Raw genomic sequence first — 20,637 nt, 5'->3', positions numbered from 1 at the left:
TTGCTTCCCAGCCCTATTCTTAATCTCATTACCCTGTTTTACTATCTTGTTACCACCAATACTACCTAACTTATTTGTATCCTCCCCATCATTTTGTCTTTCTCCATCACTAGAATCTAAGCTTCATGAGTAAGGAGACTTTTTCTACCTTGTTTATCCCTGTTCTGGACACTGGGGATATGGCCAGTGTATCATTCTCTGTTGCTCTCATCTGGCAAAAGTCCAACCCTGGTAAACTCCAGTTCTCTAACTATTCCCTACCTGCACTCAATACACACCACACTGGCTGCTCTCATGACCATAAACCTTGCTGCTGCAGCTTGGCAATGCTACCATATTTCTCTAGTCAATTCACTATCCCAACACCCCAGACAACTATTTCCCACATTTCCCTCCTAAAACTTCCAAAATCCCTTCCCCTTCCTCAAGCTCATCAGATGACCTTGCTTCTTACTTCCCTTAAGCAACAGAAACAATCAAGAGATCTTCCACATACTCTCACTACTAAATCTGCCTGTGTACTATGCCTCTGCGTGTTCCAGGGCATGGACTCTCTGTGCTCTTAAGTCAGCCCATCCTCTCATTCAAGGACACCACTCGTGCAGGATCAGTTTTTCTCTCTACTGGACCATTCCCATCAGTAGTCAACATGCCCTAATGTCACCCATCTAAAACAAAACAAGACTTCCCTTAACCCCATATCCCCCTTTAGTTACCGCTCCCATTTTTGTTCCCTCTAACAGCAAAACTTTCCACTTTCTTTTCTTCTGCTTCTGTTTCTAAAACCACTTCAATTAGGCTTTTGACACAACAATATATAGAAATAATTCTTGGCAAGATCATCAATGACTACCATATTGCCCAATCCAACGTTTCTTTCTCTATTCTATTTTATTTCACCTATCAGTTACATTCGACACAGACAAATGCAAACTCTCTTCTTGAATTTCCTCTTCATTTGGCTTCAGGGACACCATGCTCTTACTTCTACTGTATCACAGCCTGCTGTTCTTAGGCTCTTTTGCTGGTTCCTCCTCCTCTTCTCAGCTTCTAAATGTTAATTGTCTAAGGCTAAGTCGCTTTTATAATTCCAGTCATCCCCCAGGAGATCCTATCTAGTAACAAGGCTTAAGGTCCATCTGAAAATTAATGTGGATAACTTCCACATTAATATATTCAGTTCCAACCCTGTGAGCTCCTGTGAGCTCCAGGCTAATCAACCTGATTATTCAAAATCTCTGCTTGGATATCTAAGAAGAGTTTCATGTTACTGTGTTCAAAAATGAATTCCTTTTTTATTTTTTAAAAAGATTTTATTTATTTGAGTGATAGGGTGGGGCAGTATGAGCATGGAGGGAGACGAGCAGAGGGACAAGCAGACTTCCTTGGGAGTGGGGAGCCCAACTCGGGGCTCAATCCCAGGACCCTGAGTTCAAGATTTGAGCTGAAGTCAGGTGCTTAACTGACTGAGCCACGCAGGTGCTCCATGAATTCCTTTTATAAGTTGAAATATAGTTGACATTAAAAATGAAAATTCTTGATGTTCCCCAGACCTCTTCATTCTCAGTCTTACCCCCTCCAAAAGTGGAAACTCCATTACCCCCTCCAAAAGGGGAAACTATCATTTGCTCAGGTCACATCCCTGAAATCATCCTTTATTCCTGGACTTTTCTCAGATGTTCAATCCATGTACCTTATAGACTCTACCTTTTCAATATATCTAGTATCTGACCACTACTTACCACTCCACTGCTGCCATGCTGGCCCAACTATTATTTCTTGCCCAGACTCCTGCAGTGGTCTAACTGGTCACCCTACTTCCACTCTATCCCCTTCCATAGACTCCTTTCATATACCATCTGGAGTAAAATTTTATATGTCACCTTTTATATGTGTTATGTCACCAGCAGCTGACTTGGGAGTTTGTCAGCTATCTTTCCTAGCTGTTTTTTGATGTCAGACTCAATCTACCAAGAGAAATTTAGCTTAAAGCTAGGACTCTATCACTGGTATTATGCTAAAACAAATGTACCTTAAGTTAAAAATAATCAAGTCTCTTTTGTTTGAGTGGCAGGTGATTGATCTTGCTGCTTTAGCGGATAAGCCTACCTACAGAACCCAGAGGAGAGGAAAAAATTCACCAAACCCAGAGATCAGGATGCAAAAATCACTCATGAGCAACCCCAAGAAGCCCTCCAGAGAAGCCAGGAAAGGATACAAATCCCATTTATGGTGTTGACAAAACATCAGGTAGGGAATCAGTATAGCCCCATTATGTGACTGTTTCTCTTTCACCTTAACATTGATAACTACCTGATTTTTATTTGCTTATTGCCTGTCTCCTCCTTTTAAATATACACTTAATTTAAAATATAACTCTTAATTTACACTTAATTATATACTTAATTAAAATATAACTCTTAATAACACTTAATTAAAAATATAAAATATAAGTGTGTTTTACTTAAATGTTTTTGCAAATGAGACTAGTGGCCGCTGTCTCCAGTGCCAAGAATGCCTGACATATGGGAGGTGCTCAAAACAGTGCTTTGGGTTTTTACGAATAAATCAACCCAAAGACATCTCTTTTGTAGCTCAGAACTAATTTCTTCTTTTATTTTAAGGGTAGATGGACTGGGGTGGGGGGTGGCATGCAACTTTAATCTGAGTTTACTGAAGATAGAAGTGCCAAGGTTTACCCAAATGGGACTAGTATTCTGATGACATTACCCAGAGAATAATACGGTTCCTCTTACAGCTTTCCTCATCTAACGTGGGGACAATCCTAGTATCTATTTATAAGGTTACTGTGAGGGTTAAACGATAAAAAACTTGTAAAACACTCAGGACAGCACCTCTCACTGGATCATTAACTGCAGTTATTGCCGTTATTAAATAACTGCAGTTATTTGGTTACTATAATTTATATCAGTGACACACTACTAATTATAAATTACTACGTCATAAATCCACTCAAAGCTGATGTTGTCATTGACCCCTATCTAACACTTTGCTTCAATTTGTTCCCCATAATTCACTTGAGAAATTCCTTTTGGTAATGACAATTTTCATGATTTTAATTTCCTATCGAAGTTCCTGACTTTGGTCTCCGGCCAACAGGGACTAAGTAAGAGGATTTTAGGGCCCAATGTATCTATCACTGGTGCAAAAGGAACCGAGCACACCAGGCTTTTACATTCTTGCTGTGAATCGCTGGAGGACAGGGACCAACCACGTCTTACTGAATTCTATAACCTCAGAGCCCCGCAGAGTATGTATGCCCCTGGCGCATAGTCAGTGTTTCTAATAAATGAATGGTGAGCATAGTCCGACCTTCCGACGAACTCACAAGCCGAGAGCGAGCTGAGCACAACCGGAAAGAACGAAAATGAGATCCTGCAGGCTAACTCGCAAGTCGCTAACGCCCAGACGTCGGCGCAGGACGCGTCATCTGGCGGCGGCTGCGCGCTGGGTCCGGCCGGGGTGCGTCGGGAGGGAAGCGCGCGGGCGCCGCGGGGCGGATCCTCTCTGGGTGCATGGAGAGCTCGGGCGCCGCGACGTGTGGGAGCCACATGCCCGGCTTCCTACATGCTCTGAAGACTCGGAGCCGAGGCGAGGCGGCGCGGGCACTAGTGCAGGAGCAGGACCTAAGGCAATGGGGCCTGACAGGTCAGTGGCCCCGGCCCTACTTCTTCCGGGGTCTTTGCACTTGTTGGGACTCGCTTCTGCCGGCCCGAGGACCCCGCGCTAGGAACGGGCCTTCGGCGCCGCGGCTGGCGCGTCTTGTGGGTTGTTGTTGTTTTTACCAGCGGGCTCCAGGGCTTTTCCTTCCCGCCCCTGCGGTGGAGAAGGGCACAGAGGACCCGGGTGTGGGGCCAGGCGCGCAGCGCGGGGTTGGCGGGGGTGGAATGAACGAGATTCCGGGCGGGGAAGCTACACCCGTCAGCAGCCTGCCACACTGGCCTCAGGGCGGAGGGACTCCGTGAGACCCCTGTCCCGGAGGTAAGACCTTTCTTTTTGAAGACGCAGAGGAGGTCCTGGCGCCTCAAGAATGTAGGTTTAAAGTTTCTCTTCGGTCGGTTTGGAGGCCTGAGCCCGGGGATTTCATGAGTTGCTCCTGTAAAACTCTCAGAATTCTTCTGCTTGCTTCACCTATCTTCCTCATTTACCGTGCACGTGCAGTTCTTTGATAATTTCCCATTGGTTAATATTCCCACAATGCTCTATTTTAAAATACGCCGCTAAGCAAAGTTTTTTAGTCCTTAGGTACATACATGTATTTACAGTCCTTTCCTAGAATCTCTGAAGCTCGAAGCTTTACAGACAGCGAGGGTGACACCTTGTCCTGTGGATGGAAAAACTCAGGCCCTCTTTTCTTATTTCCTCGCCTGGCTACGCTTGACTCACCAGCTATCCTCTCCAGTCCTGTTTTTTGAATTATAAAATGGGGAATGCAGTGCATGCTTTAACTGTATATAGAAACTTGGGTCAATAATAATCAGTGGTGTAGACTTTAATTCATTACTTATTAAGTGCTACCGAGAGCCACATACTTTCAGTTGTTAGGTACAGAGATGCGCAAAACAAAATCAGGCCCTGCCCTACCAGAGTTCCTACGGTGGGGACTGTCAGTGCTTCCAGAAGTATAAACTAATACTTAATGAACTGTTGTTACATACTAAATGCCAAGGAAGTGAGATTTTGTTGATTCTCAGAATGAAACAAAAGATGCATTTCTGTATCCAGCTTAGAAGAGGAATGAAGGTGAATGGTTAGGATACAGACACGAATGAGAAAGACCTCTTCTTTGCTGTGTCTCTGAGGCTGTGTGAATGAATGTGTCTGTGTCTGTAAGGAGTGTGTATCCAGCCTAAATAGAAGTTTATGGACTGGTGTTTGTGTGGGTATCGTAACATATTTTTGTATGCCTTATTCTTTAAATGTGTTTTTAGGTGTGATGCTTTGAGAATATTTGTGGGAGAAGGCTAGATGAGTGTGCTCATTGATACAGACTGCAGATAATAAATAGATCTAGAGAACTATCATCTGGCTGTGTGTTATTTTAGTAAAAACGAGAAGAGAGAAGAGGCTGCACCTTTGCTTGGGGGAATTAGTTAATGAAGAAGGAAGTAGACAATGTGGAAACTTAGTGATGGGAAAAATAAATTGTAGTGGAAGGAAAGAAAAAAATGGAAAACAGATATACGCAAAAGAATAACCATTGGCTGTTATAGCTTGAAATTCCCATTTCTATTTACTAGAATTTATATTTTGTAAAATGATTTTTTGAGAGTTGGTTAAAAATCCTTACTGATTTTTTCCTTATTACAGAAGTAGTATATGTTCTCTGTAAAACATTTAGAGTAATATTCTTTGCATAAAGAAAAAATTTAATTGCCATATTCGTCTTACTGTTTATATGTTCTTATTTATCATACCATCCTTGATCTGTGTGTCCGTATAATTTCTTTTTTTCCTTCTCTGAGACGGGGTGTGGAGGGAGGGAGAGGAGCAAAAATGGGGTTTCATATGCATACTTTTTGGAAACAGTTTTGTCTTCTATCATCATTTAATCTTTTTAGTTATTTATTCTAAAATATCATATTTAGTGGGTACAGATCTTTCAATGAATGGATGTGCCATAGTTTAACCAGCCAAAATATGTGGGTATTTGGGTTCTTACTTTTTTTGTGGTTATAAATAATACTAATAAATGTCCTTGTAACTAAATATTTATTATATCCATAAATTTTTAATTCTTCCAAGGCCGCGTTTCTATGCCAAAAAGTATGTGAAATTTTTGCTGATTTTTCCACATTGTCACCAACGCTGGTATTATGATTTGAGTAGTTATGATGAGCACTATGAATTGCGTAAAACTGATGAAGCACAGACCTGTACCCCTGAAACACATAATACATTTTATGTTAATTTAAAAAATAAATAAAAAGGAAAAAAGTCTTTTGTTATTTAATATTTGTTTCCTAGTATTGATGAACACTTGGATATTGGTTTTTCTTCTTGTTCCTTGTGTATTTATGCTCTTTGCCCATTTTTTAACTGTCTTTTGCTTTGTTCTTTCTTGCATTGATACTAAATACTTGCCACAGATATCTGGAATATGTTTTCTAGTTTGTGTTTTGATTTTGATGACATGTGTCAGAGTGTGTGTGTGTGTATTTCAGTGGTGATGTTTAAGAATTCTTTGTAGTCACATCTTCTGCATTTTTCTAAATGATTTTTGCCTTTAGTGTGTTTGCTTAGGTGGGGCTTTACTACTCCGAATTTATTGTTGTTGGCTTAATATTTTTTTTTTTTAGTATAGTTGTGATCTCTTTATATTTAAGTTTTTATTTCCCCAGAAATTTATTAGGAAGGAACTTGACTTTTTTTTTTTTTCTCTCAAATATGTAATGAATTAGCCACTTTCTGAAAATCAATGAAACAAGTATTTTGTTCTGCGGTATTCTTCCCAGTGATTAAAAAACTTAGTTGGGAGCACCTGGGTGACTCAGTTGGTTAAGTGACTGCATTTGGCTCAGGTCATGATCCTGGGGTCCTGGGATTGAGTCCTGTGTGGGGCTCCCTGCGTATCAGAGAGCCTGCTTCTCCCTCTCCCTCTGCTTGCTGCTCTCCCTGCTTGTGCTCACTCTCTTTTTTTCTCTCTGTCAAATAAATAAATAAAATCTTAAAGAAAAAAAAAAAACGCAAAAAACCTTTTAGTTGATTTTCCTCTCCTGAATAGTGTCGCAGATGTATCCCATACATTCCAGTGAACTTCAGAAACTCAAAGTATATTGGATCATAAAGGTATGTCAAGATCACTTTGTTTTTGTAACATGCAGACCTATTACTCGTGCTTTTTTTGCCTGCTTTTCCAGGACAGGCATACCTCAGAGATACTGCAGGTTCATTTGATTAAAGAGCACAGCAATAAAGTGAATATTGCAATAAAGGTAGTCAAGTGAATTTTTTGTCTTCCAGTGCATATAAATGTTGTATATATGTTTATACTATACTGTAGTCTACTAAGTATGCAATAGCATCTTGTCAAAAAAAAAAAAAACAAAAACAAAACCAAAACCCAGTGTACATACCTTAATTAAAAAATATTTGCTGAGGGGTGCCTGGGTGGCTCAGTTGGTTAAGCAACTGCCTTCGGCTCAGGTCATGATTCTGGAGTCCCAGGATTGAGTCCCACATCGGGCTCCCTGCTTGGCAGGGAGTCTGCTCTTCCTCTGAGCTCTCCACTCTCACACTCTGCCTCTCAAATAAATAAATAAAATTAAAAAAAAAATTGCTGAAAAATGCTAACCCATCATCTGAGCTTTCAGTAAATTGTAATCATTGATCACAGATCACCATAACCAATACAGCAGTAATGAGAAAGTTTGAAATATTGTGAGAATTACCAAAATGTGACAGAGACACTTTTTAAAAAAAATTAACATATAATGTATTATTTGCTTCAGGGGTACAGGTCTGTGAATCATCAGTCATTCACAATTCACAGCACTCACCATAGCACATACCCTCCCCAGTGTCCATTACCCAGCCATTCTATCCCTTCCACCCCGTTCCACTCCAGCAGCCCTCAGTTTGTTTCGTGAAATTAATAGTTTCTTATGGTTTCTCTCCATCCCCGTCCCATCTGGTTTCATTTTTTCCCTCCCTACCCCCCACGATCCCCACCCTGCCTCTCAAATTCCTGACAGAGACACTTTAAAGTGAGCAAATGCTGTTGGAAAAATGGCGCTTATAGACTCATTTAACTCAGGGTCCTCACAGACCTTTAATTTGCAAAAACAGAACAAAACAAAAACAAAAACGTGTTGTTAGACGCTGTGTTAGCATCTGTGAAGGGCAATAAAATGAAGCACAATAAAATGAGGTATTCTGTACCCCTCACCCTCCTGAGACGTGGGCAAGGGAATTCAAACAACTCTGTAATGGGTGTAGCTGATGGGCACCCACATTTCTTTCTTCCCAAACTCCCAAGCCTGCCTTATCATATCCTTGAGGCTATAAAGCAAAAGACTACATTTCCCAGACTCCCTTCTAGTTCTGTTGTACATGATGGGTGTGGGAGATTTGAAAGGGGGGAAATGTGGAAGAAGCCACAGTCTGGGAGGGATTTGGGTTTTCTGCATTTCTCTTGGAGACTAGTCCTAACTTCAGGGAGCTTAAGTAGATACTGAACATCCATTTTACTGGCGTGGATTGTAGCTGAGGTGGGAAGGGTCCTGGAGCTGACAGTTGGACTAATGGTCTTGTGAGATAAGGAAAATACATACTGGCTCTGCCCCCTGGTTCCCAGAATAGGGTTTCTGAAACCCTTGTAATTTCCAGGGTGGCAGTAGTATCTTTTGTTCTAATGAGGTGACGCTGGGTATGTTCCTAGATGGCTCTTGGGTGGGGGCTGATCACAAGAAGGGACAAGCCATCATTAGAAGCTTAGAATTTTCAGCTCCATTCCCCGTTCTATTGAGATGGGAAGAGGGCTGAAAATGAAGTTAATGATTGATGGTGGCTACGGAAAATGAAGTTAATGATTGATGGTGGCTACGTGATGAGGCTGCCATTAAAAATCTGAGAAGTACAGGGTGTGGAGAGGATAGAATGGGATTGTTTTCTTAATATCTCTAATAGCTTGTTATAAGTGTATAGAATTGCAACAGACTTCTGTGTATTGATTTTATATCCTGCAACTTTACTGAATTAGTTTATGCTAATAGTTTTTTTAGATGGCATCTTTAGGGCTCTCTTTATATAAATCTTCTGCAAATAGTGACAGTTTTATTTCTTCCTTCCTTTCTGAATTGGATGCTCTTTTTTTTCTTTCCTAATTGCTGTGGTTAGGACTTCCAATATTATGTTGAATAAAAGTGACAAAAATGGGAATCTTTGTCTTGCTCCTGATCTTAGAGGAAAAGCTTTCAGCTTTTCACCATTGAATATGATTTTTGCTGTGGGCTTGTCTTATATGGCCTTTATTATACTGAGGTGCATTCCCTCTATACCCACTTTGTGTAGAATTTTTATTGTAAACGGGTGTTGATTTTTGTTAAATGCTTTTTCAGCATCTATGAGATCATGTGATTTTTATCTTTCATTTTGTTAATGTGGTATATCAAATTGATTGATTGGTGAATGTTTATCCTTTTATCCCTGGAATAAATCCCACTTGATCATGGTGTGTGATCCTTTTAATGTATTTTTGAATTCAGTTTTCTTTTTTTTTTTTAAAGATTTTTAAAATTTATTTGATGGAGAGAGACACAGCAAGAGAGGGAACACAAGCAGGGGGAGTGGGAATGGGGGAAGCAGGCTTCCTGCTAAGCAGGGAGTCAGATGCAGGGCTTGATCCCAGGACCTTGGGATCATGACCTCAGCCGAAGGCAGACACTTAATGACTGATCCACCCAGGTACCCCTTGAATTCAGTTTTTAAATACTTTGTGGAGGTTTTTGCATCTATGTTCTTCAGGGACATTGACCTGTAATTTTCTTGTGGTGTCCTTGTCTGGTTTTGGTATCAGGGTATTATTGAACTTGGAAGTGTTACCCCCCCCCTTTTTTTAAGAAGACTGAAAAGAATTGGTATTAATTTTTCTTTGAATGTTTAGTAGAATTTATCAGTGAAGTCATCTTTTTCTGGACTTCTGTTTTTTGGGAGTTTTTTTGTTTTTTTTAAAGATTTTATTTATTTATTTGACAGATCACAGGTAGGCAGAGAGGCAGGCAGAGAGAGAGGGGGAAGCAGGCTCCCCACTGAGCAGAGAGCCCGATGTGGGGCTCGATCCCAGGACCCCGAGACCATGACCCGAGCCGAAGGCAGAGGCCCATCCCACTGAGCCACCCAGATGCCCCTGGGAGGTTTTTGATTACTGATTCAATCTCTTTACTAGTAATTGGTCTGCTCAGATTTTCTATTTCTTCAGGAGTCATTCTTGGAGGGTTGTATGTTTCTAAAAATATATTGATTTATTTTAGGTTGTTCAGTTTATTGGTATATAATTGTTCATAGTCGTCTTTTATGCTCAATTGTATTTCTGTCGTGTTAGTTAACAACATTTCCTCTTTCATTTTTTTTTAAAAGGTTTTATTCATTTGAGAGAAAGAGTGAGTAAGGGGAGGGTCAGAAGGAGAGAGAGAGAATCTCAAGCATGGAGTTGGATATGGGGCTTGATCCCATGACCCTGAGATCATGACCTGATTTGAAACCAAGAGTTGGACGCTTAACCAACTGAGCCATCCAGGTGCTCCTCCTCTTTCATTTCTGATTGTGTTTATTTGAATCCCTTTTTTTCTTGGTGGATCTGGCTAAAGGGTTGCCAGTTTTTATCTCTTCAAAGACCCATCTCTTGGTTTCACTGATCTTTTCTATTGTCTTCTTAGTTCTTTTTCATTTATTTCTGTTCTGATCTTTGGTATTTCGTTCCATCTACTAACATGGTCTTTATTTGTTCTTCTTTTTCTAGTTCCTTTTAGTGTAAAGTTAGGTTGTTAATGCGAGATTTTTCTTGTTACTTGAGGTAAGCGTTCAAATCTCTGTGAGCTTCCCTTATTAGAACTGCTTTCGCCACATCCCGTAAGTTTTGATAGGTGTATTTACATTTTCATTTGTCTCAAGTGTTTTTTAATTTTGCTTTTGATTTTTTTCATTGACTCATTATTTGTTCAGTAGCATGTTGCTTAATCATATATGAGAATTTTCCAGTTTTCTTTTTGTAATTGATTTCTAGTTTCACACCATAGTTCTCAGAAAAGATGCTTGATATGATTTCACTCTTAATTTAAGGCTTGTTTTGTGGCCTAACATATGATTGATCCTGGAGAATGTTCCATGTGCACTTGAGAAGTTGGTGCCTTCTGGTGCTTTTGGATGGAATGTTCTATATGCATCTGTTAAGTCCATCTGGTCTAATGTGTCATTTAAGACTGATGTTTTCTTATTGATTTTTTTGTCTGGATGATCTAACCATTAGTGTAAATTGGGGTATTAGAATCTCTTACTATTATTTTATTTCTGTCTCTTACTAGTATTGTACTTCTTACTATTGTATTATCCTTTTAGGACTGTTAACATTTGCTTTATATATTTAGGTTTTCCTATTTTGGATACATAAATATTTACAAATGGTATATCTTCTTGTTTAACCCCTTTACTATTATATAATGTGCTTCTTTATCTCTTATTACAGTCTTTGTTTCAAAGTATTTTGTCTGATACAAGTATAGCTACTCCCAATTTCTTTTGATTTCCATTTGCATGGTATATCCTTTTCCATCCTTTTACTTTATATCCTTATGTCTGATGTGAGTCGCTTGTAGGCAGTCTGTAGGTGGGTCTTGTTTTTTGTTTTTTGTTTTTTTTTAAGATTTTATTTATTTATTTGACAGAGACAGAGATCACAAGTAGGCAGAGAGGCAGGCAGAGAGAGAGGGGGAAGCAGGCTCCCTGCTGAGCAGAGAGCCCGATGCGGGGCTCGATTCTAGGACCCTGGAACCATGACCTGAGCTGAAGGCAGAGGCTTTAACCCACTGAGCCACCCAGGCACCCCGGTTTTTTTTTTTTTTTTTTTTTTTTAATCCACTTAGCCCCTTTGTCTTTTGACTGGAGAATTTAGTCCATGAACATCTCACGGGATTATTATAGTATGTGCTTATTGCCATTTTGTTAATTCTTTTCTGGTGGTTTTGCAGTTCTTTTGTTCCTTTGTCTCTTGCTTTCTTCCTTTGTGGTCTGATGATTTTCTATAGCAATATGCTTGTGTTCCTTTCTTACTATCTTTTGTGTATCAACTATAGGTTTTTGCTTTGTGGTTACCATGAGGTTTACATATAACAACTTATATCTATAGCTCTTTTAAGTTGATAATAACTTAATTTTGAACTCATTGTAAAGCTTTACATTTTTACTCTTCCCCCACCAGCACATTTTATGTTTTTGATATCACATTTTACAGCTTTTAATCTTTTGTTTACCTTATTTAATTATTATAGTTATGGTTATTTTTGCTACTTTTGTCTTTTAACCTTCATACTATTTTTATAAGTGATTAATCCATGCCGTTTAGTATATATTTACCTTTACCGGTAAGAGTTATACTTTTATATGTTTTCTTATTACTAATGCCTTTCTTTCATCCCAAAGAGATCCCTTTAACATTTCTTATAAGGCTGGTTTAGAGGTGATGAAATCCTTTAGATTTTGCTTATTGGGAAAACTGTATTTTCTTCAATTTTGAATGATAACATTGCTGGGTAGAGTACTCTTGGTTGGAAATCTTTTTCTTTCAGTACTTTGAATATATTGTGCTCCTTTTCTGGCCTGCGAAGTTTCTGCTGATAAATCTGCCAGTTGTCTTATAGGAGGTCCCATATACATATCAGGTTGTATTTCTCTTATTGCCTTTAGTATTTTCTGTCTTTAACTTTTTTTTTTAATGATTTTTATTAACATATAATGTATTATTTGCCCCAGGGGTACAGGTCTGTGAATTGTCAGGCTTACAAACTTCACAGCACTCACCATATCACATACCCCTGCCAATGTCCATAACCCAGCCACCTTCTCCATGCCCCCTCTCCCCCCCAGCAACCCTCAGTTTGTTTTGTGAGATTAAGAGTCTTTTATGGTTTATCTCTCTCCCAATCCCATCGTTTCATTTTTTCATTTTTTCCTTCCCTACCCGCCAGGTCCCCCACTCTGCCTCTCAATTTCCTCATATCAGGGAGATCATAGGATAATTGTCTTTCTCTGATTGACTTATTTCGCTCAACATAATACCCCCTAGTACCATCCACATTGTTGCAAATGGCAAGATTTCATTTCTTTTGATGGCTGCATAGTATTCCATTGTATATATATACACCACATCTTCTTTATCCATTCGTCTATTGATGGACATCTAGGTTCTTTCCATAGTTTGGCTATTGTGGACATTGCTGGTATAAACATTTGGGTGCACGTGCCCCTTTGGATCACTACATTTGTATCTTTAGGGCAAATACCCAGTAGTGTGATTGCTGGGTCATGGGGTAGCTCTGTGCTGTTTTCCAGAGTGGCTGCACCTGCTTGCATTCCCACCAACAGTGTAGTAGGGTTTCCCTTTCTCTACATCATCTCCTACATCTGTTGTTTCCTGACTGGTTAATTAGCCATTTTGACTGGTGCGAGGTGGTACCTCATTGTGGTTTTGATTTGTATTTCCCTGATACCGACTGATGTTAAGCACTTTTTCTTGTGTCTATTGGCCATCTGGATGTCTTTGCAGAAATGTCTGTTCATGTCTTCTGCCTATTGCTTGATTGGATTATTTGTTCTTTGGATGTTGAGTTTGGTAAGTTCTTTATAGGTTTTGGATACTAGCCCTTTATCTGGTACTGTCATTTGCGAATATCTTCTCCCATTCTGTCAGTTGTCTTTTGGTTTTGTTGACTGTTTCCCTTGCTGGGCAAAAACTTTTGATCTTGATGAAGTCCCAATAGTTCGTTTTTGCCCTTGTTTCCCTTGCCTTTGGCAATGTTTTGAGGAAGAAATTGCTGCAGCTGAAGTCGAAGAGGCTACTGCCTGTGTTCTTCTCAAGGATTTTGATGGATTCCTGTCTCACATTGAGGTCTTTCATCCATTTTAAGTCTATTTTTGTGTGTAGTGTAAGGAAATTGTCCAGTTTCATTCTTCTGCATGTGGCTGCCCAATTTTCCCAACACCATTTGTTGAAGAGACTGTCTTTTTTCCATTGGGCATTCTTTCCCACTTTGTTGAAGGTAGTTGACCATTAGAGTTGAGGGTCCATTTCTGGGCTCTCTATTCTGTTCCATTGATCTATATGTCTGTTTTTGTGCCAGTACTATACTATCTTGTTAATTACAGCTTTGTAATAGAGCTTGAAGTCTGGAATTGCGATGCCACCAACTCTGGCTTTCTTTTTCAACATTGCTCTGGCTATTCGGGGTCTTTTCTGGTTCCATATAAATTTTAGGATTATTTGTTCCATTTCTTTGAAAAAAAAATTGATGGTATTTTGATAGGGATTGCATTAAATGTGTAGATTGCTTTAGGTAGCATAGACATTTTCACAATATTTGTTCTTCCAATCCATGAGCATGGAACTTTTTCCATTTCTTTGTGTCTTCCTCAATTTCTTTTATGAGTACTTTATAGTTTTCTGAGTACGGATTCTTTGTCCCTTTGGTTAGGTTTATTCCTAGGTATCTTATGGTTTTGGGTGCAATTGTATATGGAATTGACTCCTTAGTTTCTTTCCTCTGCCCCCCCCCAGACTATCTTCCCATCACTTCGGATTCACTTCTCTGCATGTCCTAGCCTTCAGAAACTGGCCAATTTTCTATTCCTAGAATTGCTGCTCTTCTCTTCTAGCTCCTGTTGAGTTTGTAGGTGTTTGGAATGGTTTGAAAACTACCTAGCTGACCCCTGGGACCTGATTTCATTTCATTCTGCTACTTTTCCGCCATCTTGCCTCTCACCCTGTCTTTAATTTTTGCCATTTATATTATAATTTACTTGTGGGTCTCTTTGGAGTCATCTTACTTGGAACTCTTTGGACTTCCTGGATATGATTTTTTTTGTTTCTTTCCCTTTCCTAGGTTATGGGCATTTTCAGCCATTTCTTTCTTTCTTTTTTTTTTTTTTTTAAATTTTATTTAAATCCAATTAATTAACATATAGTGTATTATTAGTTTCAGAGGTAGAATTGAGTGGTTCTTCAGTCTTACATAACACTGAGCGCTCATTACATCACATGCCCTCCTTAATGCCAGTCACCCAGTTACCCATTGCCCCCCACTGCACCACCCCCTCCAGCAACCCTCAGTTTGTATCCTGTGTTTAAGAGTCTTATGATTTGTCTTCTCTCTGGTGTTGTCTTTTTTAATTTTTCCCTCCCTCCCCCTATGTTCTGATTAGTTTTTTTAAATTTCACATTGTGAAATCATACAATAATTGTTTTTCTCAGGTTGACTTATTTCACTTAGTATATTACCCTCTAGCTCCTTCCATGTCATTACAAATGGCAAGATTTCATTCTTGTTAATGGCTGAGTAGTATTCCAATGTATGTATATATACCACATCTTCTTTATCCATTCATCTGTCAATGGACCTCTGGGCTCTTTCCATAGTTTGACTATTGTGGACATTGCTGCTATATACATTGGGGTGCAGGTAGCCTTTTGGATCGCTACATTTGCATCTTTGGAGTAAATACCTAGTAGTGCAGTTGCTGGGTTGTAGGGTAGCTCTAGTTTTAACTTTTGGAGGAAGCTCCATACTCTTTTCCAGAGTGGCTGCACCAGCTTGCATTCCTACCAGCAGTGTAAGAGGGTTCCCCCTTTTCTGTATCCTCATCAACATTTGTTGTTTCCTGACTTGTTTATTTTAGCCATTCTGACTGGTGTGAAGTGGATTCTCCTGCTTTTGATTTGTATTTCCCTGATGCTGAGTGACATTGAACATTTTTTCTTGGGTCTTTTGGCAATACCTTCTTTGACGAAGTGTCTTCTCATGTCTTCTGCCATTTTTTGACTGGTTTGTTTGTTTTTTGGGTGTTGAGTTTGGTAAGCTCTTCATAGGTTTTGGATACTACCCCTCAATCTGATGAGACATTTGCAAGTATCTTTTCCCATTTTGTCGGTTGTCTTTTGGTTTTGTTGACGGTTTTCTTGGCAGTGCAAAAAGCTTTTTATCTTGGTGAAATCCCAATAGTTCACTTTTGCCTTTGTTTCTCTTGCCATTGGAGATCTGTCTAGCAAGAATTTGCTGCACTTGAGGTCAAAAAGGTTGCTGCCTATGTTCTCTTCTAGGATATTGATGGTTTCCTAGCTTACATTTAGGTCTTTCGTCCATTTTTTATTTATTTTTGTATATAGCGTAAGAAAATGGTCCAGTTTCATTCTTCTACATGTGGCTGTCCAATTTTCTCAACACCATTTGTTGAAGAGATTGTCTTTATTCCATCGGATATGCTTTCTTGTTTTGTCGAAGATTAGTCGGCCATACAGTTGAGGGTCCATTTCTGGGTTCTCACTTCTGTTCCATTGATCTATGGTCTGTTTTTATGCCAGTACCATACTGTCTTGATGATGACAGCTTTGTAATAGAGCTTGAAGTCTGGCTTTGTGATGCCACCAGCTTTGGTTTTCTTTTAGGGCCTTTTCTGGTTCCGTACAAATTTTAGGATTATATGTTCCAGCTCTGAAAAATGTTGATGGTATTTTGATAGGGATTGCGTTGAATATATAGATTGCTCTAGGTAGCACAGACATTTTAACAATATTTCTTCTTCCAATCCATGAGCATGAAATATTTTTCCATTTCTTTGTGTCTTCCTCAATTTCTTTCATGAATATATTATAGTTTTCAGAGTATAAGTCCTTTATTTCTTTGGTTAGGTTTATTTCTCGGTATCTTACAGTTCGGGATGTAATTGTAAGTGGGATCAACTCCTTAATTTCTCTTTCTTCTGTCTCGTTGTTAGTGTATAGAAATGCTGTTGATTTCTGTGCACTGATTTTTCCTTCCTGCCACTTTGCTGAATTCCTGTATGAGTCCTAGCGATTTTGGGGTAGAGTCTTTTGGGTTTTCCACATAGCGTATTATGTCATCTCCAGAGAGTGATAGTTCAACTACTTCTTTGCCAATTTGGACGCCTTCTATTTCTTTTTATTGCCTGATTGCTGGGTAGGATTTCTAGTACTCTGTTGGACAACAATGGTGAGAGTGGACATCCCTGCCTTGTTCCTGACCTTGAGGGAAAAGCTCTCAGTTTTTCCTCACTGAGAATGATATTCGCTGTGGGCTTTCTTATGTGCCTTTCATGATATTGAGGTATGTTCCTTCTATCCCTACACTGAGAAGAGTTTTAATCAAGAAAGGATGCTGTGCTTTTTCAGATGGCTTTTCTACATCTATTGAGAGGATCCAGTGGTTCTTTTAATGTCGTGCATGACATTGATTTGTGGATGTTGAACCACCCTTGCATCCCAGGAATAAATCCGACTTGGTTGTGGTGAATAATCCTTTTAATGTACTGTTGGATCCTATTGGCTAGTATCTTGGTGAGAATTTTTGCATCCATGTTCTTCAGGGATATTAGTCTGTAATTCTTTTTTGGTGGGCTCTTTGGTACACGGATCAACATAATGCTGGCTTCAGAGAATGAGTTTAGAAGTTTTCTTTCCATTTCTTTTTTTTTTTTAAAGATTGTATTTATTTATTTCACAGAGAGAGAGAGAGAGAGGAAGAGAGAGATCACAAGTAGGCAGAGCAGCAGGCAGAGAGAGAGGGGGAAGCAGGCTTTCTGCTGAGCAGAGAGCCCGATGTGGGACTTGATCCCAGGACCCTGAGACCATGACCCGAGCCGAAGGCAGAGGCTTAACCCACTTAGCCACCCAGGCACCCCCATTTCTGTTTTTTGAAACAGCTTTAGAAGAATAGGTATGAATTCTTCTTTAAATGTTTGGTAGAGGGTGCCTTTTTCTTTTTCTTTTTCTTTTCTCTTCTCTTGATAAGTCTGGCCAAGAGTTTCTCAATCTTTTAATTCTTTCACAGAGCCAGCTCCTAGTTTCATTGATCTGTTCTACTGTTCTTCTAGTTTCTATTTCATTGATTTCTCCTCTAATCTTTATTATTTCTCTTCTGGTGGTTCTGGGCTTTGTTTGGTGTTTTTTCTGCAGCTCCTTTAGGTTCAGTTGTGTATTTGAGACCTTTCTTGTTTCTTAAGATAGCTTTGTATTGCTATAAGCTTTCCTCTTAGGACTGCCTTTGGTGCATCCCAAAGGTTTTGAACAGTTGTGTTTTCATTTTCATTTGTTTCGAGGAATTTTTAAAATTCTTCTTTAATTTCCTGATTGACCCATTCATTCTTTAGTGGGATGCTCTTTAGCCTCCATGTATTTGTGTTCCTTCCAAATTTCCTCCTGTGATTAAGTCCAAGTTTTAAAGCACTGTGATCTGAAAATATTCAGGGAATGATCTCAGTGTTTTGGTACTAGTTGAGCTCTGATTTTGAACCAGCGTGTGACCTATTCTAGAGAATGTTCCATGTGCACTCAAGAAGAATGTGTATTTTGTTTGCTGTAGGATGGAATGCTCTGTATATACCTGTGTTGTCCATCTGTTCCAGTGTGTCATTGAAAGCCCTTGTTTCCTTGTTGATCTTCTGCTTAGGTAATGTGTCCATTGCTCTGAGTGGGGTGTTAAAGTTCCCTACTATTACTGTATTAATATAAGTGTGTCTTTTTAGTTTTGTTATTAATTATTTTAAATAATTGGCTGTTCCCATGTTAGGGGCATAAATATTTATACTTGTTAAATTTCTTTGTTGGATAGACCCTTTACCTATTATATAGTGTCCTTCTTCATCTCTTATTACAGTGTTTGGTTTAAAATCTAATTTGTCTGATATAAAGATTGCTACCCCAGCTTTCTTTTGATGATAAATGGTTCACCCCCTCACTTTCAATCTGGAAATGTGTTTGGGTCTAAAATGAGTCTCTTGTAAATAGCATATTGATGGGTCTTGCTTTTTTATCCAATCTTATACCCTCTGTCTTTTGATTAGAGCATTTATCACATTTACATTCAGAGTAATTACTGAAAAGGTATGAATTTCGTGCCATTGTATTATCTGCAATGTCAGTGGTTCTGCATATTGTCTCTGTTCCTTTTTGGTCTATGTTACTTTTGAGCTGTCTCTTCACTTACAGGATCCCCTTAATATTTCTTGCAGGGCTGGTTTAGTGATCACAAATTCTTTTAGTTTCTGTTTGTCTGGAAACTCTTTAGCTCTTCTTTTCTGAATGACATCCTCGCTGGATAAAGTATTCTTGGTTGCATATTTTTCTCATATCTCACTCTAAATATATCATGGTAGTACTTTCTGGCCTGCCAGGTATCTATGGATAGGTGTAGTGCCAGCTTTATGTTTCTATCCTTATAGATTAAGGTCCTCTAGTCTGGAGCTGCTTTCAGGATTTCCTCTGTCTCTGAAATTTGCAAGCTTCACTATTTTATGTCAAGGTATGCTGCCCTTTTTTAAAATTGGTTTTGGGGGAGTGGTTCTCTGTGCCTTCTGAACTTGAATGCCTGTTTCCTTCCCCAGATTGGAGACGTTCTCAGCTATAATTTGTTCCAATATACCTTCTGCCCCCTCTTCCTCTTCTTCTGGGACAATTATTCTAATAATATTTTGCTCTATAGTATCACTTATCTCTCAAATTCTCCCTTCGTGATCTGGTAGTTGTTTATCTTTTTCTCAGTTTCTTTATTCTACATCATTTTCTTTTTTTTATTAGTGATTTTATTTATTTATGAGAGAGAGAGAGAGTGCGTGCACATATGCGCACAAGCAGGGGTGTGGCAGGCAGTGGGAGAGGGAGAGGGCATACTCCCTGCTAAGCAGGGAGCCTGATGCAGTGTTTGATCCTGGGACCCTGGGATCATGACCTGGGCTGAAGGCAGACATTAACCAAGTGAGCCACGACACCCCTTTTCTCTATTTTGTCTTCTGTATCACTGATTATCTTTTCTGCCTCATTTATCTTAGCAGTTAGGGCCTCTGTTTTTTATTGCATCTCAGTAATAGCCTTTTTGGTTTTGCCCTAATTATGTTTTAGTTCTTTTATTTCTCCAGAAAGGATTTCTGTAGTGTTTTCTCTGCTTTTTTCAAGCTCAGGTAGTATCTTTTAGTTCTGACATCTTATTATATTCATATTGACTAAGTCCCTGGCAGTGGGTACTTTCTCTTGTTGTGCTTTTTTTAAGGTGAGTTCTTCTGTCTTGTCATTCTGTCCAGAAAAGTATAAATTAATGAGAACGAGATGCAAAAATAACAACCGTGACTCCCGAAAATATACATTAACAAATCAGAAACCATCAGAAACAAAAAAAAGAAAAAAACAAGTAAGAAGAGAGAGAACATAAACAGATGAATAGAACAGAGCAATATACCAGATCCTTGGTGTATTTTGGTTTGTTAGAAGAAACTAGATCCCAGACTTGTAAAGAAAAAAACTCTCACAGAAAAGCAGTTAGTCACTCTTGTCTCCCTGGTTTCTGTCTGCACTCTGTGTTCACCTGGCTATGACCAAACATTTTTATCTCAGGCACGCAACCCTGTTTCGAGTCTGCGACCTTTATATACTCCTGCAGTGCTCACCCTTCCTGCTTCTGGGGAGGGAGAGAGTGAAGGGTCTCGCGGTCGTTCTGCCTCTTGCTGGGCCTCTGCTCAGAGAGCAGTCACCTAATCGTGTTACGGTTTGAGGTTTATGGCGACACTGAGCGGAAAGCCCAGTCTTGGTCTCCCTGTTTGTGGACAGCTTACCTGCTCTGATGCTTGGGAGCTCTGCGCTCTCAGGAACCCCTCTTCTTTCTGTGACCCCTGGGATCCTGAGACTATGCTGTCCCACTTAGGATTCTGCCCTGCTTAGCCACATGAACGACTTTCCTGTAGGCACATCCCCCACTGGAGCAGACTTCTGAAGTTCCAATTTTGTGCTCTGCTACTCTATCACTTTCTTGTAGTGGCTTATGGAGGCTCCTCCCCGGGGGGGTTATTTTCTGATATAAGTCCTTTTATATTTACTTCTTCATATCTTCTGCCTTACAAAAAGTG

The 20,637-nt window shown here is 39.4% G+C and overlaps 1 protein-coding gene across 5 annotated transcripts in view; it reads left to right on the top strand.

The window, feature by feature from the left end:
- CHD1L (chromodomain helicase DNA binding protein 1 like) overlaps positions 1-20,637 on the top strand; it is a 129,754-nt gene that overhangs the window by 54,780 nt on the left and 54,337 nt on the right. For 4 of the 5 annotated variants that reach the window (XM_032848118.1, XM_032848117.1, XM_032848116.1 and 1 more), the window contains exon 1: positions 3,537-3,669. The exons of the other annotated variant lie outside the window; for it this stretch is intronic. In XM_032848118.1, coding sequence (XP_032704009.1) covers positions 3,537-3,669 — 133 coding nt within the window. Of the gene's footprint in view, positions 1-3,536; positions 3,670-20,637 lie in introns of those variants that run through there. 5 annotated transcript variants of the gene reach the window in all.

This window comes from Lontra canadensis, unplaced genomic scaffold, assembly GCF_010015895.1.
Source record: "Lontra canadensis isolate GAN:19392208 unplaced genomic scaffold, GSC_riverotter_1.0 scaffold200, whole genome shotgun sequence".
Taxonomy (NCBI): domain Eukaryota; kingdom Metazoa; phylum Chordata; class Mammalia; order Carnivora; family Mustelidae; genus Lontra; species Lontra canadensis.
This window is presented reverse-complemented; position numbering and strand designations above follow the sequence as displayed.